Source organism: Penicillium roqueforti (genome assembly GCF_015533775.1).
Source record: "Penicillium roqueforti strain LCP96 04111 chromosome Unknown scaffold_01, whole genome shotgun sequence".
Classification (NCBI taxonomy): domain Eukaryota; kingdom Fungi; phylum Ascomycota; class Eurotiomycetes; order Eurotiales; family Aspergillaceae; genus Penicillium; species Penicillium roqueforti.
In genome coordinates, this window is record NW_024067565.1 from 242135 (window position 1) to 267596 (window position 25462).

A 25462-nucleotide genomic window follows, 5' to 3' on the forward strand; every position below is an offset into this window, starting at 1 on the left:
TATTTTGTCCAGGTCCGATATTCCTCCGCTAACCGACAAATCTGCGCAAGTCACATATAAGGCGCTATGTCTACTACTGCGGGGTATGTTATGTCTAAGTGTGGGATATATACAAAGCCTGCGCTAACAGCAATTGTGGTTAAACAGCGCGTTCATCGCAGGTGGCATTGCAGCATGCGGTGCAGTCACGGTCACCCATAGTTTCGAGACGGTTAAGATTCGGTTGGTTTCCTGATACTCCGGATATGCTACCATTATACTGACTATAATTGGTTCCAAGCCTTCAACTGCAGGGTGAATTGCAGAACAAGAATCAGGCAGTGAAGATGTACAAGGGCCCTTTACACGGCATCAAAGTCATTTTACAGAATGAAGGACCTCGGGGTCTGTTCCGAGGTATTGGATCTGCTGTATGTGATGTCCTCTCCAAATGGCATATAAAGACGCATTGATCTAACATTCAGGTCATGTAGTATATCTACCAGGTCTTGCTTAACGGCTGCCGTCTGGGCTTCTACGAACCTATCCGCGCAAACCTCACAAATGCTATATACAAAGATCCCAAGGTCCAATCCCTCGGTGCCAATGTCGTTGCAGGAGCTGCTTCGGGTGTCATTGGTGCTGCAGCAGGGTCGCCTTTCTTCCTTGTGAAGACCCGTCTTCAGTCCTACTCGCCGTTCCTCCCCGTCGGCACCCAGCACAACTATAAAAACTCCTTTGATGGCCTTAGCAAGATCTACAAGAGCGAGGGTATTAGGGGCATATACCGTGGTGTCGATGCTGCTATGATCCGCACCAGTTTCGGCAGTGCCGTGCAGCTCCCCACATATTTCTTTGCCAAGCGCCGTTTGACCCGCCACCTGGGCATGAAGGAGGGTCCTGCTTTGCATCTGGCTAGTAGTGCAGCGTCTGGATTTGTTGTGTGCTGCTGCATGCACCCCCCTGGTATGCTATCTTGAACATGGGGCTATACGTTCTTCGCTGACTTTCACTCTAGACACGATCATGGCTCGTATGTACAACCAGACAGGAAACCTCTACGGTGGTGTGTTTGATTGCTTGCTCAAGACTATCCGCACCGAGGGTCCACTTGCCATTTACAAGGGCTTCTTCGCCCATCTCGCCCGTATCCTTCCCCACACCGTAAGTGACAGGAGTTGAGCCTTGCTTTGGTATTATTCATGTACTAACCCCACTTCTAGATCTTGACCCTGAGTCTGGCTGAGCAGACTAACAAGCTGATGCGCCGTGTCGAGAACCGGATCCTGCCCGACTCTTTCCGCGAGGGAATCTAAGCACCTTATGGGATATATTTTGAAGGGGTCTTCTTGCGAGATCCATTACCAGTGTATGCATTGCCTGGCTGGGGTTTCTTTTCGAATGTTCTGCACCGCACAATTGCTTCTCACCGGGAATATACCTGGCGTTCGGTAGAGTAGCTGTTGATTTCAAAATTCGCAAGTCTGTACATATTGTTCTTCGCATATTGCAAGCATTGGAAATTCCTTTCGGGTATGTACCTTCGCATTATCTGATCCCCCACTGTTGGTTTCCCCGGTACAGATCGCGAAACACGAGAACGCGCTAGCACGTGGTGATGCAAGGCACTTCCCTGCTAGTATTCCCACTAGTCCACTAGTCTAGAGGTATGTGGGGTTGCCAGTGCATCCAGAGCTCAAACCTGGCAGGTGGAGATATCTCAATGGCACTTGCAAGGGATTACTCGCCACATTGCATTCGACCCTTGGGAACAGTGTCAATAAATATACCGTACAATATAGACGACTGTGGTCCTTGTACTCCGTACTCCGTAGATATTATACCAATCTGACTTGACTCCGTAAAATGGTCAAACAAAGACCCCTAACGTTAGCTGCCTAAGCATGACGCAGCTAAGATGATCGGCACTTTCCTTTTCGGTCCACTCTAAGAAACTTCCTATGGGGTAAAGGGTAAACGATCCTTCATTCCTGAGACTTGACAGGAGCAGCCACATCTTGCTCGCTTTGTTTGAAATGCTATGGACTACCTAGGCACATCATGTATCAAGTCGAGATTAACGCTTGAGAATAACCCCTGGAACATGTTAACAGGTACAGCAGATGGAACGCGTGTGTGGAGAGTTGAGCAAACCCTTACGCCATGAAAAATAAACTAAAAATTGGCAAATGAGATGCTAACGCCAGGATCTAGACCAATAACCAAACCAATTAGATCCGTAAATCCGGATTGTTTTGCTAGTCGCGTCGCGTGTTTTTGTGCCCAAGTGGATTGTCTGGCTTATCTGATCGTGATCAATAGTGGGGACCGAAAATTGGAGACGCGTGGGAGTTGTTGATGTCTTATATGTAGGTTTATGAAGCTACATAAGTAGTGGCTGGATACTGTTATATGGATTGGATATTCACTATTATGTATGTATCAGATTCGAGAAGGAGTGATATACAGATGTAGATAAGATCGGAATCTACAAACCTACAAACAAAGTACTACAAAATCTATATTCACATGCACAAGAATGGAGCTGGAATGGAGCTCGGCCAAGCTCGGCCAAGGACTATCCTTTCGGATGTCGCTGGGATCCAAGTGGCATGAGAAAGAAATCGCCCAAATAGGAAAGAAGGGCTGGGAAAAACACGCGCCGTGCATTACCTAAGCGGTGCGCGCGGTCACGTGCGACGTGACTTAGCACGTCGCGCTAAAGAGAAATCGGCAGTACTTAATCGAGTTTCTCTTCCCTCGTCCAACTCCAAAGTTCCAATCCCACTATCAAGGCTTCTGTCTCATTCTTACCTGCTGCCTTTGTTCTCAATAATTGTTCTTGTGATATCACATTTCTCACATAATTGTTCCAATGGCCGCTCAAGTCACTCCCTCGAAACAGGTACGTGATGTCACGTCTCTTGCCTCTCGCCTCTCGCGTCCGACGCGTCGTGAAGTTCGTTTGAGCTAACATTTACTTTTTCTTAGGCTGCTTCCTCCCTCGAGAACCTCAAGATGAGCGATTCACCTATTAAGAAGCTCGACTTCCAGTCGACTGGCAAAGAGAACGCGCCCGCGTCTCTGAAGCCCGTCGATGCCCCCATTGAGAAGCCCACCGAGAAGGCTCTCGCGTCCAAGCCTCTGACCATCAAGGAGATGGAAGCGACAGAGCCCCTCCTCCAGGAGAACCCCCACCGTTTCGTCATGTTCCCTATCAAGTACCACGAGGTAAGTCACGTCGTCGACGCGTCCCACGCGTAAAGTGGATATCGACAAAGATGTTCTGCCACTGTGAACATTGAAGCTAACCGTATCCCTCATTTCACAGATCTGGCAAATGTACAAGAAGGCCGAGGCTTCTTTCTGGACCGCCGAGGAGATCGATCTTTCCAAGGATCTTCACGACTGGCACAACCGCTTGAACGACGATGAGCGTTACTTCGTCTCCCACGTCCTCGCCTTCTTCGCCGCCTCCGACGGTATTGTCAACGAGAACCTTGTTGAGCGCTTCAGTGGAGAGGTTCAGATCCCCGAGGCCCGTTGCTTCTACGGCTTCCAGATCATGATGGAGAACATCCACTCTGAAACCTACTCTCTGCTCATCGATACCTACATCAAGGAGCCCAAGCAGCGTACCTACCTCTTCGATGCTATTGACACTAGTGAGTGATTCTCCCATTGACTTGATATTTGTCCAATTGTCTAACCTGGCACTTAGTTCCCTGCATTGCTAAGAAGGCCAACTGGGCCCTCCGCTGGATCAACGACCGTGAGTCAACCTTCGCTTCGCGTCTGGTTGCCTTCGCCGCTGTGGAGGGTATCTTCTTCTCCGGCTCATTCGCCTCCATCTTCTGGCTGAAGAAGCGTGGCCTAATGCCTGGTCTCACTTTCTCCAACGAGTTGATCTCCCGTGATGAGGGTCTCCACACTGACTTTGCTTGTCTGCTGTTCTCCCACATGAACCACCGCCCCGACCCCAAGGTGGTTGAGGATATCATTGTCGAGGCTGTCGGAATCGAGCAGGAGTTCCTCACTGACGCTCTTCCCTGCGGCCTGCTTGGCATGAACGCCAAGCTGATGTGCGAGTACATTGAGTTCGTCGCTGACCGCCTGCTGGTGGCCCTCGGCAACAAGAAGTACTACAACGCTACCAACCCCTTCGACTTCATGGAGTCCATCTCCTTGGCCGGCAAGACCAACTTCTTCGAAAAGCGTGTCGGTGACTACCAGAAGGCTGGTGTCATGGCCAGCACCAAGCAGGAACTCAACGCTGAGGGCGAGAAGGTCTCAAACGACGGTGGTCTCAACTTCGATGAGGACTTCTAGATTAAGTCCTTCTCCCTTCCCTCTTGTGTTGTTTTATACCCTCTCCCCTTTCACGTGATATTATGCCGTTTTGTCTCTTATTGATTGATGTAATTCCTGTTTGCAGGCTCGCATGGGAATGGTGTTTCTTGTTTTTATTTTTCCTGGTCTATCCTGGGCTCTGGTGCCCATGGATGAATGGTGGATTCTCTGTATCTAGATCTTCGAATGACTCCAATGTGTCTTGATATATGTTTGTTTGTATATGTAACATAACATATTAATCCTCCTAAATATACGTTATCAATTGGCTAGTCCCATCCCATCCCTACTTCACACTCTATTGAAACTCTATGTATCTCAAGACCTCCTGTGGATTTTGCCCTAACTCGAAGTTGGTATGTCATTCCCGATACCGAAAGACCTCAATCCCATATCTATGAATGCATCATAAAAAGTAATAAGCGAAAAGAAGCATAACAAACAAAGCAATGAATCTCATTCAAAAGAAACCAGTTGATTTACCGCTTCCCCTTCCCGCCCTTCTTCTTCCCCTTCGCACTCTGTCCCTGCGCCTGCGGCTGCGCCTTACTGGCAACCGGCGGCGTCGCAACCTCCTCAGCAGGAGCATCGACCATATCCACATCCGCGCCGGCAGCAGGCACCGCAGCCGATAACCCCAAGCCCGCTACATCAGCACCGGCAGCCAGCTTGCCCAGACTTGTAATCAGACGGCCGACTTCCTGCGCCTTGTTTGTGCGGTAGTGCAGGCAGATTCCGGTGGTTGGGTTGAATGTTTTCAGCGTGAGGGTTGCGATTGAGGTTTGTGCGGGTGTGGTGGTGGAGGAAGCATCGGTGGCTTTGGCGTTTTTTCGGACTTGGGATTTGTGGGCGCGGATTACGTTTCCTCGTCGGTTTGTGGGGAAGTTGTATTTTGTTACTATCCGGGTCTGGGAGGTTTGCTTGTTAGTTAAATTTGGATTTGGATTGGGGTTTGCGGTTGGTGTTCATTGTTGCCCGCTGTGGGGGAACGCGGTGTGGAAGATTGGATGGTGGGTTGGGATAGAGGGTTCTGGTGCTTACTGTCTCTGGGTACGCTTGTAATAATTGCGCGGACTGTTCCAGGTAGGCCTGGGAGGTGGATAGGTAGGGCATTTTGGAGTAGTGGTGAGCGTCCGTAGAGCTCGTGGTTTTGGAGTTGAGGTGTGGTGGGATGCGCAGATTGGTGGGTGTTTCTCTTGGTGTCGCGGGTTTACTCAGAATGAGATGTCGCGGATCAAAAGGAAATGTCCGCTGAGATTCAAGACTCGAGAGAGAAACTGGTTATGAAAGTTGGTGGATGGAGAGAGCGTGGAGGTGTTATCGTTGTGCTGGCGGCTTTTTCCATGTCTTGGCATCAATACGTTCACTCCGCAATTTATAGGAACCACTCTAACCAACTAGTTAACCAATTCTCTTTTATTATCCTATACGATGTGCATTACTTGAGATCTAATTAAATACGATTATTGGACCTAACGAGAGCCATCAACCACATCTACTTCATTAGGCTCAGCCAATTTACCGAAGATCGCAGCTTGTATCTCATAAACCATTCTGTACTAAGTAGCTTACCCTCGAATGTAAGCGTCCAAGTGAGGTGACTAACCGCGACAAACCAGAGATCATGCAATTTCTGCCAAGCCTTACATAGTGGAATATGCGAAACATCCGTCCTGTTGTGCTAGAGAATGCCTTTCTCCTCTATTATTACATCCCCTCAACAAGGCACGGAGCAAATCAGCTTGATACCTTTCACTCTACACGATAGATAATCGACTCATGTCACAAAATGCCTATGTTGAGCCTGTGTTCTTTGTAGGCTATAGTAAGCTGCATCGCTCGCAGCAAGGCCTTAACGGCGCACTAGAGTGGCCGTTGTTGAGGGACCTCGTGGGCAATGTGCAAGGATACCAAGTGCTCGACCTTGGATGTGATTTTGAGTGGTTTTCTCGGTGGGCACAAGAAAACGGAGCTTAAAAAGTCCACGGGATCGATATCTCTCGGAACATGCTTGAGCGGGCAAAGAGTTTGACTGTACATCCCGCAGTCACATACAGTATCGGCGACCTTGATACGATCGAGTTGGAAAAGAACTTATATGACTTGGTATACAGCTCCCTGGCTTTCCACTATCTCCAGAATCTGAAGGAGCTCTTTGGACAGGTCTACGATGGATTGAAAGCCGGCGGGCATTTCGTCTTCTCGGTTGAACATCCCATCTTCACAGCCCCTATTATTGCACCGGCTTGGACTGAAAGTGCTGGTCGAACAGCGGCATGGGCTGCAGACTAGTACGCTGAAGAAGGGCTTCGCAAGAGGGACTGGCTTGGGATGGAAGTCTTCAAACAACATCGCACGGTGGACACACATATATCATTACTTCTGGGTACTGGGTTCATTTTGACAGCAGTCAAAAAGTGGATGCCGACTAGCGAGTATATTAAAGACCATCCTGAGTGGAAAAGGGAGCGACACCATCCACTTTTCCTTGTGATTGGTGCACGAAAGCCTAAGGGAGCCCAAACTTGATTCGATTCCGGACCGACGGTCAATGTCTTTATAGGGCTTGGTTCGCAGGCTGGGAATGCGTGAGAGAATGCGAGGAACTCCCATGCTTGGAAAACTATACAATATGCCATTTACACGTCTCATCTTCCATTGCATCTGGTACTGTACATACCCTGCTATCAAGGCCTAAAAACTATACACATTAAACACATATCGACATCACAAATACGTAAAACAAAAGATCAACACACCCATCCTCCAATCCTCCAATAGAATGCCAAACAAAACGCCAAAACCTACCATACATCCCAGAAAATCATAGATCGTACATTCGTAGATCGTAGATCATACATGCATCACATACATCGAAAAACAAAGAAAAAGAAGAAAAAGAAAAGACTCAAGAAATGGGCCGATGGCACTCCGAACAAATCAGCTTCTGTTTCCCATCCCTCCCCTTAACACTGCGGAAACTTGTCCCACGACAGTTTTCACATTTGAGCACGTCTTCCTCTCCATCACCCATCGAAGAGGAATAGTTACTACTCAAGATACTACCTCCTGAAATACTCAGCCTGCGCTCATGCGACGGGATTCGATTCGGACTGAGGAAGTCACTCGGTTTCCGGGACTGCATGGCCAGTGCATCGTGCGTGATCTTGTTCCAGTACGCGTAGCTGCGGTCACCCTGTATCCAGAGTGGGTTGTCTTGTGAATCAGTCGCAGCTAGGTCTGCCGGGGCGAATTTCAAGTGGGGTTGGGGTGGTGGTTGCGGCTTGGAGTTTGAGGCATTTGCATGGCTGACATCTTCGCTTGTGCGATTGCTGTCGGGGTGTGGTCGGCCTGGTGATGGGGGTGGAGATGTAGTGAAGATGGACAATGATTCGTTCCGGCTGAGGCTTGAAGGCCGGGGCGATGCTAGTCTGGAAAGGGATGGGCGGTTCTGGGGGGATGGGGTACGGGTTCGGAAGTCGGTGCGGGAGCCATCTGTGCTGGAGCGGCCGTGGCGGACGACGGAGTTGCGCCATGAGACGATGCGCTCGGATGGAGTTTTGTGGGAGGATTCCTTTCCGATTGAGGAGGCGATGCTACGGCGTGCCGAATTGGAGCGTCTTAGGATCCGTCGTGAGATGGTGGAGTTGGCGTTCCAATTCTCGAAGCGTCGTTTTTGATACGCGCAGTCTTGCCGGAGAACTTTGATCTTGCCGGAGTAGTCGGCAACCACGATTATCTCTCCGTCTGGATGCTTGGATCGTGCGAGGTACGAGGGTGAGGCGTGGGCCATTTTGCTGATGATGGATAGGCGAGGTGCTGATTCAGAGTGTTTATGGGATTTCTTTGAAAAGTCTGTTGACTCCGGACCAATAAGGGCTACCGGGGGCGGATTGCAGATGTCGTAGATTGGGTCTTCTGATAGCGCCAGGACCTCTTTCGTTTGGTTGGGTGCCATTATTGCAGCTGTTACCATGGCAGACTGTGTCTCAAATATCTCCACAGCCTGCTTTTCGGAATCCTGTTGCACAGGCCCAACTGGCCACACGTATGCCCTGCGATCCTCACTCCCACATATGATATACTTGCCATCATTGGTGAATGAAGCTCTAATTTGGCTGCAGGTGTTCTCGTTGCCGCGGAATTTAGCCTGCAACGATCGATCATTGAAGTCGTACAGCCTGATGCGGGAGTCGTTGCTAGTAACCAGTAACTTGATATCACCATCGTCATCATCCTTAGGGTTGTCCTTGGGAACCATTATCGTATCGACTCCAGTGATTTTACTACCTTTGGCGTTGCGTCCACGGGCCGATCGTACATGAATCTGGGCTGATACCTTTAGGCCCTCAGTGTCATAGATGTTAAGCATGCCATTCAAACATCCGGCAATGGAGTATCGGCCGTCTGGAGTGAATGCCACAGCAGTAATCATATCAGGCACAGTAGTCACAAAAGCCACGCTCTTATCGGGTATACTCCAGAGTCGCAGTTTCGTATCGAGAGATCCAGCGAGGAAAAAGCGGTCGTCACGCGGGTGGAATTGGATCGAAGTCACAAAGTCACTGTGCTGGAAACAGCAAAGACATTCCGGTCGAGAGATATGCCACAGTCGCACTGTTTTGTCCATTGACGAGGAGAGAATGAAGTTATTCTAGCGCACACGTCAGCATGGACGCTTCCCATCGTGTTGAATGTTTTGAGCATGCATACTTTACTCCAGCTCAGGTCTAGGATACTTCCCGTGTGTCCCTCATACACCTGGGCGGGCTCCGGCTGGAACACAGGTGCCTTCAGGCCGGAATCGTCTTGTGCATCTACGGGTGTTGCCTTTTCGTGCTCATTGGCATCCTCGCGCTCCTCCGGTGTAGCGATAACAGTCCATACTCGGACCTTCCGGTCCTGGCCAGCAGCCGCCAGATATTTACCATCTTTAGAGAATACGAGTGCCCAGACGGCCCTTCCGATGTTGTCGCCATTCTGTAGCAAGGCCGAGGACGTAGATATCCGTCTATCTGCGGGTTTGGGCGATGGGCCGCTGCCCTCCAGTTCCTGTGCTAGAAACACGCGGTCGAACGTCTTCTCTTTTTTGTACTGGGCTCGCACCTTCAGATATTTCGACGGAGCAGGGTGTCGAGGTATGAATCCAATTGGATGATGTGAGGTGTCCATGGACATGCGGGGCGTTTCAGATTCCGAGGTCTCATCTTCTACCTCCAACAACTGATCTTTTTTCTTGCCTCCGATGATTCGGCTGAGGAAGGAAACACCTTTTCTGTAGTTGAGAAGAGCAAACCACGGGTCAGTCGCTGGTAATATCACGTATATTGTTGCGGCGAGAATCCTGGGGGGAGGCGAAAAGAGACTCCCGGCACACAAGTGTCGGCGACACAGGCCGTCGGGCGTAACTTGTGTTTCCAAGGCATGGCAAAGTCTAAAAACTCACTTCTTCTCTCTAGGATGTTTCGAGGTAGGCAATGCATCTCCTCGTATCGGGCTTCGGTCTCCCTGGCCGTACTCGGAGCCCACAGCCTCTGCTTCGTATGACGCTTTTCCCAGTAACTTCAGGGGAATGGACTTTTGGGTATTGGTGCGTTGGATAATGTGCTATAACGAGAGCACGGCCCTCCTGTCAGCTTGGCTGCATCTTCGTATCCGCATCTCCGATGCGGGTTGCACAAAGCAAACAAGCACATGATCGGTCCGGAAGTATTGGCCAATTTGGTGTGGCAAGTCTCCTGTGAGAGCTTACCTGCGATAGCGGATCTATAGCACTTGACTCGGTCCTCTCGTCCGGGGAATTCAAGGTCGAATGAGAGCCACCAATGACTGCGCGTTTGGTATTTCGAACATCGTGCAGACTATGAGTCGAGCCCGAGGGGACATCCGATGTGGCCGAGGCTGGCAGTTCTGTCAGCGTCTTTCCGTAAGATTTTTCTGTTCTTTTTCGCGCATTGGAGTTCTCCAGACAGGACCGAATTTAGAGTTTGGCCAAGTCTGGAGATTCAAGATTCAACTCTCGAGATTCAAGTCTCAATATTCAACTTGCAAAATCACACTTACCGGGAAATGTCGAGTTTCCGGGGCTCAAATCGGCTATCGCGGGGGTCGTCGCGACTCGGAGTTGTAGATTGTTGCTTCCCTCCGCCATGTGTTCAGTCGCATGAGGGGTATCAGGTAATATACAAATGCAGATGTATGTTCACAGAGACTTGCGATTAACAAAAGAAAGAAAGAAAAGGAAGTAAAGCGGCAACGACCGGATAGCGCTGGATGACATCAAATTCGGGGAGATGGGGTGGAGACTTGGACCCTCCAGGGTTTGCTTAATTGCTTACTGAGAACGTTAAATGGAGAAGATGACAGTTAAGAGTATGGAATAGAGAATAGAGAATAGTAATTATATTAAATGCGCGATTGAAGCTTTCTCACACGGTCCTTTGCAATATCACACATACCCTTCAAAGTCAGTACATACATCCAGAGTAAGTAACTCGATAAGAGGACATTACCTGAATGGTCTCTTCAATCTCTTTCTCCGCATTAGCCCGGTCAATGCGCTCGCGCATCTCGACCATAATCACGTCGCGATTGCGCCCATTGACGAACGTGCTATACATCTCAAGTCAACATGTATAGATCACTGCGCAAGAAACATGGACCTACACAAACCGCAACCCTGGGAATTTCTCCTCGTATTCCGCATTGAGTGCTCGTAATTGCTCCGCTTGTTCCTCGGCGCCTTCATTCAATTGGGCCTGTTCCTTTTTGCTCAGCTCGCTCAGATGTTCCGGATTGGCTGGGGCTCGGCCAAGACGTGGATGCGACCCCAAAATGCCAAACAGTACGTCTCGGTCGGTAGGTGAATTTGCGGCTGAGAGTGCCGACATGCGACCTCCTACCGCATCGATGAGGGTGGTGTATGAAGAGAAGGTCTGGTTGGCCAGCACGGGAATCATCAGTCGGTGGAGCTCTGGAGAGGGTTCGAAGAGGGTATCGAGCACCCGAAGCTGGGCCTCTTGGGGTAGGGAGGGGATCGTCGACAGCGGGGGGAGTTCGGCCATGGTGGTTTCTATGAGGATATGTATGAATATGAAGAAGGGAATGTATTGCGATTAAGTATAAAAGAGATCGTACCCGCTTTCGGAGGACGCCGAGGCGGAGAACAGCGGGAATAGTCGATGTATGTATCCTATAGATGTGTACATGTGAGCTATGGAGACTGGAACTGTTTGTTTAACCGTTTGACTATTTATATCTTAGTGTGTTTCATATGTTGAGTTTAACATTGGACACCTCGCATTCCTTGAACACCCAATCATTCCAACAAATCCACCGTATACATCTACCTAATCAACAACTGCACTCTATTGAAACCTGATACATTATTAAATTACGCCAATCAAAGGTGGAGCCCAATTGAGAACATGTTCCCCCTGAGACCAGTTCGCCTAAACCAACTTTGTTTTTATGAAACAGCCGAATCTGCACCTCCGGCCTTGATTGGGCACATCGCGATCTAAAGATCCGATCCCAAATCAACTCTTAGTGTCTTTACCCGCTTTCTGGGGCCACTTTTCCCTCCTATTCTCTCCTCTTCGCTTTACCTTTTTGCGCCTCCTCTGGCCCTTCTCCATGCGGCTCACGCTATGTCTTTGAATGGGCTCGATAGTGCCCCCGTCGTCGAAGCCTACCAAAGTGCCCTGGCTGACGCGGGCGGGTGGTGAGTACCCCCTTTCGGTGTTTCAACGCACTGTGCGACAGATCCATTAACTTCACTTCACTGACACCCCTATGTTTCAGGTTTCTATTACACTATGTTGCAAGAGATGAGGTTGCCCTCCACGAACGAGGCGTCGGCGGGGTGCCCGAAATCCGGAATGCCATTGACGGCTACGAGGAATGCTCGCCGCTCTATGGCTTCCTCCAATACCGGCGCAGAAAAGTGATTATCCGATACATGCCGGAGGGATTATCTCGGCTTATACTAGGTATGCCCTTCGCTGCCTTTCCATAGGAATTGATCTAATCTGTCCTAGCTCGAAGCAATGTCCAGTTCCAATTCGTGATCGACAAGTTCACCCCCAACGACACCATACTTCCTCTGTCCAAAGCCTCCGATCTCACCGAAAGCGCCCTGTCCTCCGCTTGTCTCCTCCATACCGCGTCGACCTCAATTACCTCTTCCTCAAGCTCGCTTCGTCGCCGCCGACTGATGGAAATCACGGAGGATGCCGAGGAGAACGGCACAAAGGATGAAGCTCCGAACCCAATCACACATCTCCAGTCGGAGGCCCGACGCAGACCAAGGAGTGTCAAGTCGGAAGCTACCTTGGTGCCGTCGCCAATTGAACATCCCGTGGAACCGGAACTACCCCCGATATCACCAGAAAGTGAAAAAGCACCAGTCGATCTCATACCACCCCCATCCCGATCGAGCTCCCGAGCCACACTCTCTCGAGGGAGTCCCGTCGAACCACAATCAGCGACAATGTCCCCTAGGTCCATAAAATCAGATCGCTCCCGCTCCAGTTCCAGGTACCGAACTATCTTGGATGAATTCCCCCGTCCTTCGGAAGAGGCCCGGTTGTCCAGCCAATCCAGCCGTCCCTCACTCCGAGATTTGGAACGAGCCGCGGGATATACGCCAAAGGTTAAGCTGGGACCCCGACCGTCCGTGGATAGCAGTGGTAGACCCCGCACAGCAGGCAGTTCTCGAAATTTAGACCAACGTCCTGTTGCATCCCTCCCGACAAATATGCGCTCATCTTCCGTGCGAAAGCAAAACAATGACGCGCCGCGCCCTCGATCTCAGGGGAGCACTTTCGCAATCAAACCCACTAGTCGTGTTCCACCAGTCCCCCCTTTGCTGGTTCCACCCCCCTCTATCCCTATTTCGAGACCTCAGCTTTCCCCTGGCGCCAAATCCCTCGGAGCTCTGTCGACCTCCTCGGGATTGACCCCTGAGAAAGAACGTTTGATGAAGGCTTTGCAGCAAAGAAGGAAGAATATGGCCAAGCGTGCGGAGGAAACGAAAAAGAAGCAGGCCTCTGAGGAAGGGCTCAAACCAGTGAAGCATATCGCCAAGGATCTGGATGCCGATAAAGAGAATCTTATTCAGATTCACTATCCCGATTCTGAAATGATGCTGTCTGAGCCCGAGACAATCCAACAGGATCAACAGGAGTTACCTTCAGCCAATTCACCCGTGCCTCCTGACTCCGCCCCTGAGCCTGCCTCCGAGTCTATTCTTAAACCCGCGTTCGAGCCCGTTCATGATTCCACTCTTGAACTTGCCACCGAACCTGTTCCTGAGAGCGTTATTGGATCCGCTCCTGATCCTGTCGTCGAGGAAATTGCTGAATTCAGTCCCGACCTCGCTCCTAATTCGGTTGGATCAAATTTCGAAGCTGTCCGTGAATTAGTCGCCGACCCAATTGTTGAGTCTGCTGTGACGCCTGAGCCAGAGCAGCTTTCTGGGCCTCTTGAGGCTGAATTAAACCCGATCGGTGATATTTCCCCTGCAAGCGCTGAGGATGGGCCATCCTTACCTACGGCCTCAAGTACCGACAGATTTATCTCAGCCGATCGTGCTGCCACACCTTCAGAGACAGTTAAGGAGGAAACAATACAGACAACCCCTGAGGATGAAACACGCACCGAGCACGAGGACTCCGCAATCTCTGGTCTCGCCCCACCTACCTTTAATCCCGACGTCCCACTTCCTTCGGATGCCCCACGAGATTCAGGGGACGTCTCCGAAACACATTTCGAAATTTCTCCAGCTGCATATGTACCAACTGACGAGCCTTCTGACGTGCCTATCTTAGCAGAGGTCCCTCAGGCGGTTCCCCTCCCCTCCGTCCCCTCTATTACCCCTCTAGAGAGCGTTGGCACGGAAACACCAGTCGCCCCCGTTTTTGTCTCAATCGAGGTGGACGAACCGACCCCTGATCGCCTAGTTGCCGAGATAGCCGAGCCTCTTACCCTGGATCAGAGGCGTAGGGTCCGCCTGGAGCCTATTCAAGTGCCTACTCTAGATTTCTCGGACGACGACAACCTCCTTTCCGACGATTCGTTTATGGAGGAATTGACATCCGCTACTGTCCAGCAAGCTAGACCGGTATCTGTGAAATCTCCCAACGGCGTCGATCACGCCTGGAAAAATTTACGCGCCGTCTCTAGCCCGTTCTCTATGGGGGCATCGTCGGGTATGCAGGCTCTAGCAGTGGGCCGGTCCGTTTCTAGCTCCCACTCTGAAAGTCGCCCTACTACGCCGGTTCTCATGGCCAAGAAGATCAACGTCTCCTCTGGAATTTCCAGTCGTATCAAAGCTCTTGAGAAGTTTTCGAGCCGCGAAGGCACTCCCTTGGGTGCCAGTCCGGCTGTAAGTGCGCCGTCGGCCTCGTCGTCTTTCGAGAACCTTCGGAAACGCGCATCTATCTCATTGCCCGGTGGGAACCACGAATTCACTCCACCAAGCACAATGCATTCTGCTCATGTCCCTGAGAGCTTTTCCCGTGCGCCGAGCTTAAGTCGGCACAACCGTCAGGTGTCTGTGGATACTGCGCGACCTGCTAGCTCTATTTCCGTGACGGCCCGTATCGTGCGTGATGCAGATATCTCTCCCGTGCCTGCTGGACCTGAGCCCTCGGAGACCGATGTTGTCAACCCCCAGGCTAGTCCTGTGACTGTGGAGCCTGAGATAGCTGAGGCACCACTCCCTGAGATCTCGCCTATCGAGCCTGCCAGCCGTCCCCAGGACCGAAGCTTGTCAATCTCATCTACTACATCTAATCGCCAAGCGACATCTCGCCCTGAAAGCCGTCCCGGAAGCCGCCCCTCTCCCCCCTCGCGCTCTAGGACTGACGACAGCGTCCAATCAGTCTCTTCGACGCCCGAAGATAAGAAACCATCTCGCACTTCGCGACTCATACGCCGCATGTCGTCGATCACATCCAACTCTCGCCGGAGCATTATCGGAGCGCTCAGCTCGCCAGTCAAGGAAGAGGAGTATGTTCCCACCCTCACAAATGGGTCGAGTAAGGCTTCAGAGTCTACTAGCTCGCGTACCTCAGATGCTATTGAAATTGGCGAGGTGAACGTCCAGTTCCCAGAAACTCTTCTATGGAAGCGTCGGGTCATGCGCATCGATGAAGAGGGATACGTTGTTCTGACACCTGGCACCAATGATGCCACCACCCGGAACATGACTAAACGCTACCATCTCACCGAGTTCCGCACTCCTTGCCTTCCTGATGAAGATATGCAGGAACTACCAAACAGCATCTTGCTTGATTTCTTAGATGGAAATACGCTTCAGTGTGCTTGTGAATCCAGACAGGGACAGGCTTCTGCTCTTCAGAGTAAGTATCCCTTGCATTTTCTTCGAAGTTGGAGAATAAATAGCTAATCATCTACAGCTCTCATCGAGGCCCATAGCGCCCACCAGCAATGATCCTCACATTTCTCAAATGACAGGACTCCTTATACCGATACTCCTGTCTCCCATTTCCATTCTCTTCTGGGCGTCGCCCACCCTTCCTTTGGCTTTACCAACTACACGCATCTGCTAAACCTCCTTCGACATCTATTTCTTATCTCTTCTACAACCCCCTCTGTACCTCTATAGCTTTTCTCTGTCTTATCTCTCTCAATCTGGTGTGTATGTGTTGTGATATATGTGGCGTGTTCTTGGTATACCCCGAGTCAAAAGAGCTTCCTTTTTCCTTTCCCACTTCTCGCAATGCCAATCTACTGTTCTTTGCCATGTACAGACAGACAGACAGACAGTATTTCTTTGCCGCTCCTTTTGCTTGCCTTTCTTAATTGACTTTGCTCTTGCATACACACTCCATGCCTTCGCATAGAGTGTTGGTGTTCTATTCAATGCACTGTGTTCTCTTCTTCTCTTGGTTTACTTCTAGAAGCTTTATATTCTAATCTGTTTTTGATTGCTATTTTCGTGCATGCTAATTTTGGAATGTATCTAAAAGGTTTATTTGATTCTCTTCGGTTCTGCGCGCGCTATTCAACTAATGTTCAAAGCTTGTGCTGGCTGGTAGTGATACGGTGGTGTGGTTGGTTTGGGAGAAGACAAGTAGACTTAGGGAGAATATCTCTCGTGCTATTACCAGCTATGTGGTTCTACCTACTTTTGGGGGGGTATCAAGTGGAAGCAATCCGAAAGAATCGTCAGCGAAACATCGAACCGCTAGGGCTGTGCACATCTAGCAAATTCATGCCGCAACACCCTTCTAACACCCAACGCTTATATATCTCCATTGCTAAGCTAAGAATATAGCCACGGGATATCTGTAGGGAAATAAAATCGTTAGACGGTGTATCTTGACAGCCGCGAATAAGAAGTAATTCAATAACATACTAGAGAGGAGGGTATATAATTGTGGCGCTGTGTTTTTCTCATCCACTGTTCCTTTCAAAATCCAGCGATATGAGATTTTGATTGTTCAACTTTTTTTTGGATTTCTGATAAACGTCATGGCTCATAACGATCGTTAATTTCATGAAGCGATCAGGTGTAACCGTTCGCAAGGTCCTCGAGCTCCTGATCTTCATCATCCTCTTCATCTTCGTCATTCTGCTCTTCTAATCCCTCGGTCTCTGGAATGGATGTCTCTTCATCCAGGGGATGTTGACCGTTTTCAGTCGTGCCATTCTCTTTATTTATAGAATAGAACTCCGGGAATGCAGTGCGCATTTGCAGCACATGCGCATCAACGACGTATTGCATGAGGTTGTTGACGGGGAAGGAAGTATGCATGCGTTTCTCCGACTCCATCAGCTCAACCTTCATCTGCATCTCCCACTCGTGCTCTCCGGCATGGTCCCCAATAATCTTCTTCCGCTCGTTTTTGTCGGTGGTCGAAACCACCTTCTCGCATCCGGGCATGCGGCATGTCCAGGTATCAGATATCTCGTCGATGAATTCTTCAATTTCATGTGGCGTATCTGGAGTGGGATTCCGCTCTGGAGTCAGAGTTTGGCGTGATGGTGACGAAGATACGGGGGGAGTCTGGAGTTTATCTTTTTTGATATTGTCCTTGAACAGGCTCTTCATAAGAGAGGAGCCGGCGCCGGTCGAGGAGGCTGCAAAGAACGAGCGAGTCCGAGGCTTTGTGGCTGAGAATGGATCTCTGATTAATTCATAGCCACGCGTTTTGCTCGGTGTTTCAATTTCGTCGATGTCGATTTCATCGGTATCCTCTTCGTCTTCCTCGTTGGACTCGACTGTTTGCTGGTTTGCGGGGGCATTGCGATTTCGCTTGCCGGTCGCTTTATTGGAGACTGTGTGGACTCTTGGACGCAGCACAGACTTCTGGGTCCGGCCGCCTTGTTCATCGTCGCTGGATTCTTCCTGCGAATCCAGAGGGGTTAGGAGTGCAGTTGGCAGAGGGGCGGATGTCGTGGATGCATGTGTGAGTTCCCTATGGATAACATAGCGAGACCATCTAAAGTCCTCTTCATCCATCATTTCGAGCACGGCGCTTGCCCTGAAGGCAATGATTTTCTGGGCGTCTTCGTTGCTGAGAGAGAATCGTTCTGCAAAGCGTTCTCCCAGGAGGTCAATATGCAGGCGACGCTTTGCCAAGTGACCTTCTTCTCTAAGGTCCTTGAGCAGCTGGTAGATGGCATCGGCTTGTGATTTTGAGATTGCTGCAGGCTGATGCCGTGGAGTTGTCACTTCTGGTTCATCTGCGGGCTCCGTTTCGCTTTCCTCGGAGGGCTCAAGCTCTTCTAACAGCCTATTATACTCATCCTAAGCTTATTATCAGTATGCACAGAGGCTATTGTAAGGAGACTTCTTTCCTTACATTAAATCGGCGACGCAGATGGACGAAGACACTTGTCTTCTTCCATTCCACATCTGAATCACCTTGGATCATGCAACGAAGCAAGAAGGAAGCATGTGTCCCAAAGACCTCAGCTGACTGTTCTCGGGTCTCACATGAGCCATATGTATGGTAAGTATACTAAGGAGGGATAAATATTAGGCTTCGGTTTGTATAGCGCATAGCTTAGAATCGAAAGACTCACTTGTTCGCAGAGACTCCTAAAAGATGGATTGATCTGTCTCTTTCCTTGCTGGTGCTTATCAACCAAGAAATACAGCAAGTCAATAGCCTGGACCATGCGATTGTATGTGGGTGTGAAACCCTTGGCGGGCGAAATGATGTCGTACCAGCCTGCCTTACCAGCAACCCAAAGCTCAATGCTCTTGTCTTCAGTTTGGCCGTAGGCATAGTGTGTTACTTCGTCAATAATAATGCGCTTAGGAGGGTTATCCGGGTTGAGCACTGGTGGGCGAGTGGCTGGTCAGCAAGCTGCTTGATAAACGCGCATTGATACAACGATACACACCTAAGTGTTCCTGGTCCTCATGAAGCGGCTCTAAGCAGCCGATCACCTGCACTGGATTTTGTTCGGTGGCATCCAGTAGATTTGCATATAGCATCTTTCCAGGCTTTAGGACCTTCACATCGGTCAGGCTGAACTCCCACCAATCGTTCTCGTCAGTAACAGAGGGATTGGTGGGAGCTAGGACGGTTTCTTCGCGGGACGTCATGGTGGAATGGGCATGGTGGGTATCGACAATAAGGTATGGAAAAGTGTTGATATATACGTAAGGTCAATTAACTGAGAATAAGAGAATAAGAAGAAGGCGACTTGGAATGGAACCTTGTAGTTGTCAACAGTCAAAGTCGTCGACCGCCAGTAAATTACGGATACAATAAGTTACTCATAATTAATTACATGGGTGTTCTGCCTGGTTTATCGGGCATTTATAAATGAATCCATCACGTGCACATGGCATAATTACATAACTTAGAATTAAGGTTACAGCGGTCCACGGATCCACGGCTCTGATCAAAATTAGACTCCGATCGGATCTCAGCTTTGAAAAGGCATACATATGCATGTACATATCTAGGCACGCCATTCCTAGAGAGATGCTCTCGGTCAATACAATACTGGAGCCGCTGTGAAGTTTGCTAAGGTATGGTAGGAGCCGGATCCACCATGGGTCTAGGTTTGTGACCGATTACGCAGGATGGGGGTTATAAGTGGAAGAATATTTGATGATCAAGGAATAACGAGATGTGTATTAAGTTTCGATGCTAGACGCGGGGTGTGGGGAAAGCATTTTTTGAACCCCGTCTCAATTAACGCTTTCCTGGAACCACAAAAAAAAATTGGAAGACTGAAGCCACTCATTTATCTTCTTTCGAGGGCATCCGTAACTCCATGAGCAGTGTATTATCCTCTAGGCTAAGCACCACATTGTCAGTCTGTCAAAAGAGTATTTTGCTTTTGCATCAACGAAGATCGTAGACTTTACACTGTCATGATTGCATCTCTAAGAGCTGTTAAGCAGAGAGCCATGTCTGGTGTTAGGGGTAGGCGAACCTTGATAGAAACTTGGCAGTTGCACTCCGATAGACGAGGAAGACGTTGGCTGGTACAGCTACTAGGTCAAGGCCTTTGTATTTATTCGCTATATAAAATCAGAAAAATCCATGACTATTAAGACAAAGTACCAATGTATTCCAAAGGTAGTCAGTACGGAGTAGTGTAGAATAGTATGTCAAGGGGTGCGGTAACAGGACATTTTGAACTACTCAATGGGAATGTAGATATCATCTTGGCTTTCCCTTTATGCCTGTTATTTTCTACCATAAGAGAAAATAGACTATGAAAAATGGAATCTACTAGGACATCAAAGATCAAAAAAGAGGCACAATGCCTTCAAATTGCACTTTTAAGAAACATTAAAATAATGCCGAGGCTTTTCATCTATAAGTGCTGTAATATCTGTAGATATCTCCAACAATGATCTAGAAACCTGTATATCAATTATATCAGAATCGTAGGGCAATCGCCTTGTCAGTCCCAAAGAACTGCCGTAAAGGCGGCAGCCAAATCTCTACCAAAATAACTTTTTCCCCCATTTTGGATTGACTCCCACCTTTCCAGATGCCATTTCCTCCAGGTTTTCGGCTTTTTCGCAAAACAATGTCTGGCGAGAAGATCCTTGAAGGCGTATTCGGTGAGCTTGAATCCCACTAAAGCAAGACTTCGATCTAACATCTCCGCTAGCCGTCCACAAGCCGCAAGGCGTCACCTCCGCCGACGTGATCCGTACTTTGCAGAAACACTTCAACCCCTCCAAGACATTCAAACCATGGTTAGAAGAAGAACGCGCCCGCCGCGACCGTGAGAGCCAATTCCAGCGCAAACGCCGTCGCCACCAGCGCCTCGACGTCAAGATCGGCCACGGCGGCACCTTAGACCCGCTCGCGACAGGCGTGCTCATCACCGGAATCGGTAAGGGCACAAAGTCCCTCCAGGATTTCCTGGCCTGCACCAAGAGCTATGAAACCATTGTGACCTTTGGCGCGGAGACGGATACCTACGATCGCCTCGGAAAAATCGTGCGCCGCGCGCCCTACGAACATATCACACGCGAAGCAGTCGAGAAAGCACTGGAACAGTTCCGTGGGGAAATCATGCAGAAACCGCCCATTTTCTCCGCTTTGCGAGTGAATGGAAAGAAGCTGTACGAGTATGCGCGCGAGGGCAAGATGCCGCCGATTGAGATTAAGCACCGGCCCGTTGAGGTCTTGAATATGGAGATTGTGGAGTGGTACGAGCCCGGCACACACGAGTACAAATGGCCCGAGGTGGAGATGACTGGTGATGAGAAGGCTGTCGCTGAGAAGCTTCTTGATCAGGAAGCATCGGTGCCTGCGCCGCCGGCCGAAGGTGACGCTACAAGCCAAGCGCCCGAAGCTTCTTCTACCAAGCGCAAGTCGCCACCCCCGGCGGATGAAGTGAAGGATGATGGTGCGGAGGCTGCTAAGAAGCAGAAGGTGTCCGAGAGCGAAGCGGCACCTATTGCACCTGAGCCTACTGCCCCCGAACCTGCAACTACAGAGGCCCCTGTTGTGCCTGCAGAGGAGCCCAAGCCCCAGCCTCCGGCGGTGAAGATTAAGATGACTGTCACGTCGGGCTTCTACGTTCGCTCGCTGGCACATGATCTAGGCAAAGCTGTTGGTAGCTGTGCTCTGATGAGCGAGCTTGTGCGCAGCCGTCAAGGTGACTACGAACTCTCCCCTGATAAGGTTCTAGAGTACAAGGACCTTGATGCCGGCGAAGAGGTCTGGGGACCGAAGGTGGAGAAGTTCTTGACAGAGTGGGAGGAGAAGAGAGCCACTAAGGCTAAAGCTGAAGCAGCCCAATAGGCTATAGTCTAAAATGATATAGCATTTGTATATAGACTTCCTATCTGTAATATCATAGAGAAAATAAATCAAAACTGCCATTTTTTGGTTATCCAGACCCAAGCGAGAAAAAATAATTACATGATGCACGATACAAATGCAATGTCACAACATAACCCATCACGTCAAAACGATTAGTTGCGTCCCTTGGCTTGGACTCTCTTGCTCTTGCCGGGTCGCTTTGCGCCAACCTTCATCTTCTTAGCGGAGAAGTTGCTCAGATCACCACTGGACGCGGCATCACCGCTCTTAGCATGGCGCTTCTTGCCTCCGAATCCGAACTTGGCGTCCTTCTTCTGGCGCTTCGAGCCACCGGGGCCATCACCACGGCTACGCTTCTTGTCGGGCTGGGTAGCTTCTTCAATGGCAACGTCGAACATATCATTGGCGTCGTCGGTAGGGGCGGAGCCATCAGCCTTGCGCTCTGTGTGAAAAATCAGGTTAGCGACTGCGAAACTCATAGAAAAATACCATGAATGAAACAAAGTGAGAACATACTCTTCTTCAAGGTGTTGATCTTCTCCAACATTTCGCGCTTCTCCTTGTGTCTCTGCTGCAACTTGGAGTTCTGGACCTGCTTGCCGAACTTCTTAAGATCACGCTGGCGGCGCGCCTCAGCAGAAGCCTTCTTGCCAGCAGCCTCCTCGTAAAGCCTCTTCTTGATCAAGCCCATGTGCTCGTCATTCTTCACCATCTCTGCGAAGTAATCGCCCGGCCGCGTGAAGGGAATGCCATCCTTCTTCAGCAGGGCACGTGCTTGGGTAGCAGCAATCTGGCAGACCTTGTAGAACGCCAATTCACGGTTCAGGTCGTCATTTGCGTCTTCAACCTCGATCGGCTCTTTCGAGACTAAAGAGTTGTGCTCTGAGAATGGGGTGTTGGGACCGATGAACGAGATGCGCTTGAGGGCGGAGAGGATAGCGGCAGAGTTGTTGATCGTCAAACGTTGGTGGGGAACGACATCTTCACGCTCATCTTCCTCGAGGTCGGAGAGTGGGATGTCTTCTTCCTCTTCCTCGTCATCTTCCATCTCCTCGTCCTGGTCGACCTCTTCCTCTTCCTCTTCCTCTTCTTCCTCGGCGCCAGAGCTGGCGGCCTTCTCTTCCTCCTTCTCTTCCTCCTTCTCTTCCTCCAAGATCTTGTCCTCGGGGGCGGCAGTAGCCTTCTTGGCCTTCTTTTTTTCGGCGGCCTTGATCAATTTCTTCTGCTTCTCGGCCTCGAAATCACGGCCCTTGTGGGCATCGAGAGCCTGGAGTAACTTGCTGCGCTTGACCATTCTTGCTTTGTGTTAAAAATACAAAGAGAAAATTGTATTTTGTGTGATGTGAAAGGAATTGAAAAAAAGAAAGCGACTTGGTATCAAACCCGCATCAGAGAATCCACGGGATTTTTTTGAAATCGCGCCAGTCCTGATCAAGCTAGCGTTACCGATAAGACCAAGCTAGTCCGTAAGTGGAAATATTTCGGAAATACATATGACCCGATCCCTTATCGAGCCCACCGCCCTCCCCTCCCTCTCTACATGCCTCACAGTCTGTACAGCGAATGCCATAGTCTCACAATGGCCGACGAATCCAAGTCCCCTTCTCCAGACAAGCTAGAGAGCTCCCTACCAGAGGGTAAGTCTCTTCTATCCCAACCGGTACATACCATCTTCAAGCTCCAAACTCCACCTGTCGCTCTTACTAAATGCCATCAGAACTCCGATGCTCAAGGCCAGCTCACCGCAGCTGTGGACGATCTGCTCAATGAGCTACAAAGCAAATTCGACAATGTCTCTACGGAGATGTTCGGGAAACGTGAGTTCCTGCCTCAATCGTCTTCCACCACCGCCAATACATTCATACCTGCGACTGTGTACTAACCTATGTACATGCGCAGTGGATGACATGACCAAGCGCCTCGACGAGCTAGAGGCGTCTCTGGCTGCTGCATCTTCGGGGACTGGCGCGCCGAGTCCGACAAAATAAATATGAACGCCTTTTACCCATACTCCGCGCACAGCGTTTTTGGCGAGAGTGCAATAAGCGCTACACTTTTTGGCTGTCCAGCTCTGCTGAACCCCTGTACCAATTGCGCAACACATACTTAATTATGGCATACATGGTGTTTTCTAAGGCTTTGCATGGAACCGCCGTGTAGCATGAGCACACCGGCCTGTGTCTGGTTCTGATACTTATGCTTTTACGATTTCATAGATACCCTACAATCAAACGAGGATACTCGTACAGAAGAGCCAAACCATGTTTCGTCATTTACTTGCGTGGATCTAGTTCATATATAACATGGACATTTTTGAAAGGGTAAACCCGAAGTTGGTACTCAATTCATACAATATACAGCATCAAGCAAATATTCTCGTATACAATTCAATCCATTTCCATTGAACCCATGGTTCATAGCATGCCCGGTCCTCAATCTAGAATCACCGTGACTATAGCCTTAAGCCAAAAATCCAAGAGGAAAAAAAACAATCATCTAGAAGCAATGACAAGCACTTAAAGCTCATCGTGCTTCTCCGCGCCAACAAAGCTACGGAGAATGTTGCTGCGGGAGAGAATGTCATCCAGCTTCTCGGGGGCCGAGCCACCCTTAGCCAGGACCTTCTGGAGGCGGGCCAGCTCCTTGACAGCATATTCCTCGTTCTTGCTCAGCTTCTCCGCGGCCTTGACATAGTACTCGGCGTACTTGTCGGACAGACCCTCGGCGGCCTTCTTAACATCAGCCACCAGATTGTCGAACTTCTGCGCCGCGACGCTCTCGCTAACAATCTTGTCCAGAACGGCGATGGTGCCTGCCAGGCTGTCAAGACCGCCACCGACGGTACGGTGAGTACCAGCCTTCTCGTTGATGAACTTGACAAAGGCCTCCTCGGAGCGTGCGCCGGAGTAGGCCTCGGGTTCGGTGGAGCCCTTGGGGAAGAACTTGATGGTAGGGAATCCGGTAATACCCTGTTCCTTGCTCAAAGCACGGGAATTCTCGGCTTCGGCGTCGACCTTGGCGATAACAACGTCGGACTCGAGGGCGAAGTCGTTGGCGAGGGTTTCCCAGACAGGAGCGAGGGTCTTGCAGTCTGAACAAAAGACGTATTAGCAAAACAAACCACAAGACTAGAGGTACAATTAGGGAGTCAACTCACGTCCACACCACGGCGCGGTGAAAGCGACCAGCACATCCTTATCGCCACCAACAGCGGTCTTGAAAGAAGCATCGTTCAGCATCTCGACCTTGCTAGCCTCCTTCTGTGCGCTACGAGGCTTGATGCCAGTCTTCTCGGTGATGAAGGCAGACAGGCTCTCGAGATCACGACCACCCTTGTATTCCTCGGGCTTGTCACTCTTTCCATCGAACCACTTGACAGTAGGGAAGCCCTGGATACCAAAGCGCTTGCCCAGCGAACGGTTCTCGTCAGCATCGACCTTGGCGATGGTGACCTTGTCTTCGGCGAAGGCGAAGGTCTGCGCGAGCTCCTCGTAAATCGGGGCAAGGGTTTTGCAGTGACCGCACCAGGGAGCGAAGAATTCGACCAGTGCGGGCTTGCCAGCCAGGACAACTTCGTCGAAGTTGGTGGGGATTAGGTCTTTCACTGCGGAGTTGCTTGCAGTGGCGACGCCGCTGAGGGCTGAGAGGGCTCCGAGGAGCAGGAAGCTTAAGCGTGCCATTGTGTATATGGATTTTGATGTGAGTATACTTTCGGAGAAAGTATGAGTTCACAAAGAAATGTGGATGGCGGAGTTTAAGCTCGGGGGAGACGATGACAAACAAAGCCGAAGAGGCCACTTGGTGACTCCACACCGCAGATCACGTCCATCTACTGCCAAGGTTGACAT

General features: G+C 50.1%; 12 protein-coding genes across 12 annotated transcripts; 6 read left to right on the plus strand and 6 right to left on the minus strand.

Moving 5' to 3' along the window:
• Positions 1–66: 66 nt before the first annotated feature.
• LCP9604111_1436 (putative mitochondrial oxaloacetate transporter (Oac)) lies at positions 67–1295 on the plus strand (the record flags this gene model as incomplete). Its single annotated transcript, XM_039078056.1, has 6 exons — positions 67–83; positions 148–222; positions 281–410; positions 474–945; positions 998–1143; positions 1203–1295. 6 exons carry the CDS (start codon positions 67–69, stop codon positions 1293–1295), a joined length of 933 nt encoding a protein of 310 aa, XP_038933984.1.
• Positions 1296–2854: 1559 nt separating this feature from the next.
• LCP9604111_1447 (ribonucleotide-diphosphate reductase subunit RNR2) lies at positions 2855–4308 on the plus strand (the record flags this gene model as incomplete). The annotated part of the gene is made up of 4 exons (XM_039078067.1): positions 2855–2884; positions 2971–3210; positions 3311–3644; positions 3701–4308. 4 exons carry the CDS (start codon positions 2855–2857, stop codon positions 4306–4308), a joined length of 1212 nt encoding a protein of 403 aa, XP_038933995.1.
• A 500-nt stretch (positions 4309–4808) lies between these two features.
• On the minus strand, positions 4809–5442 carry LCP9604111_3 (SRP9/SRP21 family protein; the record flags this gene model as incomplete). Its single annotated transcript, XM_039068318.1, has 2 exons — positions 4809–5237; positions 5371–5442. 2 exons carry the CDS (start codon positions 5440–5442, stop codon positions 4809–4811), a joined length of 501 nt encoding a protein of 166 aa, XP_038932551.1.
• An 894-nt stretch (positions 5443–6336) lies between these two features.
• Positions 6337–6621, plus strand: LCP9604111_14 (class I SAM-dependent methyltransferase; the record flags this gene model as incomplete). The annotated part of the gene is made up of 1 exon (XM_039068329.1): positions 6337–6621. The coding sequence occupies one exon, from the start codon at positions 6337–6339 to the stop codon at positions 6619–6621; it is 285 nt and encodes a 94-aa protein (XP_038932562.1).
• Positions 6622–7237: 616 nt separating this feature from the next.
• Positions 7238–10480, minus strand: LCP9604111_25 (WD40 repeat domain-containing protein; the record flags this gene model as incomplete). Its single annotated transcript, XM_039068340.1, has 5 exons — positions 7238–8983; positions 9043–9604; positions 9776–9936; positions 10082–10230; positions 10393–10480. 5 exons carry the CDS (start codon positions 10478–10480, stop codon positions 7238–7240), a joined length of 2706 nt encoding a protein of 901 aa, XP_038932573.1.
• Positions 10481–10734: 254 nt separating this feature from the next.
• Positions 10735–11393, minus strand: LCP9604111_36 (2-oxo-4-hydroxy-4-carboxy-5-ureidoimidazoline decarboxylase; the record flags this gene model as incomplete). The annotated part of the gene is made up of 3 exons (XM_039068351.1): positions 10735–10788; positions 10842–10941; positions 10996–11393. The coding sequence occupies 3 exons, from the start codon at positions 11391–11393 to the stop codon at positions 10735–10737; spliced, it is 552 nt and encodes a 183-aa protein (XP_038932584.1).
• Positions 11394–11978: 585 nt separating this feature from the next.
• LCP9604111_47 (uncharacterized protein) lies at positions 11979–15787 on the plus strand (the record flags this gene model as incomplete). Its single annotated transcript, XM_039068362.1, has 4 exons — positions 11979–12052; positions 12133–12320; positions 12369–15695; positions 15753–15787. 4 exons carry the CDS (start codon positions 11979–11981, stop codon positions 15785–15787), a joined length of 3624 nt encoding a protein of 1207 aa, XP_038932595.1.
• Positions 15788–16621: 834 nt separating this feature from the next.
• On the minus strand, positions 16622–18916 carry LCP9604111_58 (uncharacterized protein; the record flags this gene model as incomplete). The annotated part of the gene is made up of 6 exons (XM_039068373.1): positions 16622–16644; positions 16715–16765; positions 16876–18109; positions 18165–18323; positions 18388–18647; positions 18712–18916. 6 exons carry the CDS (start codon positions 18914–18916, stop codon positions 16622–16624), a joined length of 1932 nt encoding a protein of 643 aa, XP_038932606.1.
• A 1448-nt stretch (positions 18917–20364) lies between these two features.
• On the plus strand, positions 20365–21593 carry LCP9604111_69 (pseudouridine synthase PUS4; the record flags this gene model as incomplete). The annotated part of the gene is made up of 2 exons (XM_039068384.1): positions 20365–20398; positions 20449–21593. The coding sequence occupies 2 exons, from the start codon at positions 20365–20367 to the stop codon at positions 21591–21593; spliced, it is 1179 nt and encodes a 392-aa protein (XP_038932617.1).
• Positions 21594–21766: 173 nt separating this feature from the next.
• LCP9604111_80 (EBP2 family rRNA-processing protein) lies at positions 21767–22908 on the minus strand (the record flags this gene model as incomplete). Its single annotated transcript, XM_039068395.1, has 2 exons — positions 21767–22056; positions 22131–22908. 2 exons carry the CDS (start codon positions 22906–22908, stop codon positions 21767–21769), a joined length of 1068 nt encoding a protein of 355 aa, XP_038932628.1.
• A 285-nt stretch (positions 22909–23193) lies between these two features.
• On the plus strand, positions 23194–23602 carry LCP9604111_91 (heat shock factor-binding 1 family protein; the record flags this gene model as incomplete). The annotated part of the gene is made up of 3 exons (XM_039068406.1): positions 23194–23274; positions 23332–23431; positions 23514–23602. The coding sequence occupies 3 exons, from the start codon at positions 23194–23196 to the stop codon at positions 23600–23602; spliced, it is 270 nt and encodes an 89-aa protein (XP_038932639.1).
• A 528-nt stretch (positions 23603–24130) lies between these two features.
• LCP9604111_102 (protein disulfide isomerase family protein) lies at positions 24131–25294 on the minus strand (the record flags this gene model as incomplete). The annotated part of the gene is made up of 2 exons (XM_039068417.1): positions 24131–24705; positions 24772–25294. The coding sequence occupies 2 exons, from the start codon at positions 25292–25294 to the stop codon at positions 24131–24133; spliced, it is 1098 nt and encodes a 365-aa protein (XP_038932650.1).
• Between the last annotated feature and the right edge of the window lie 168 nt (positions 25295–25462).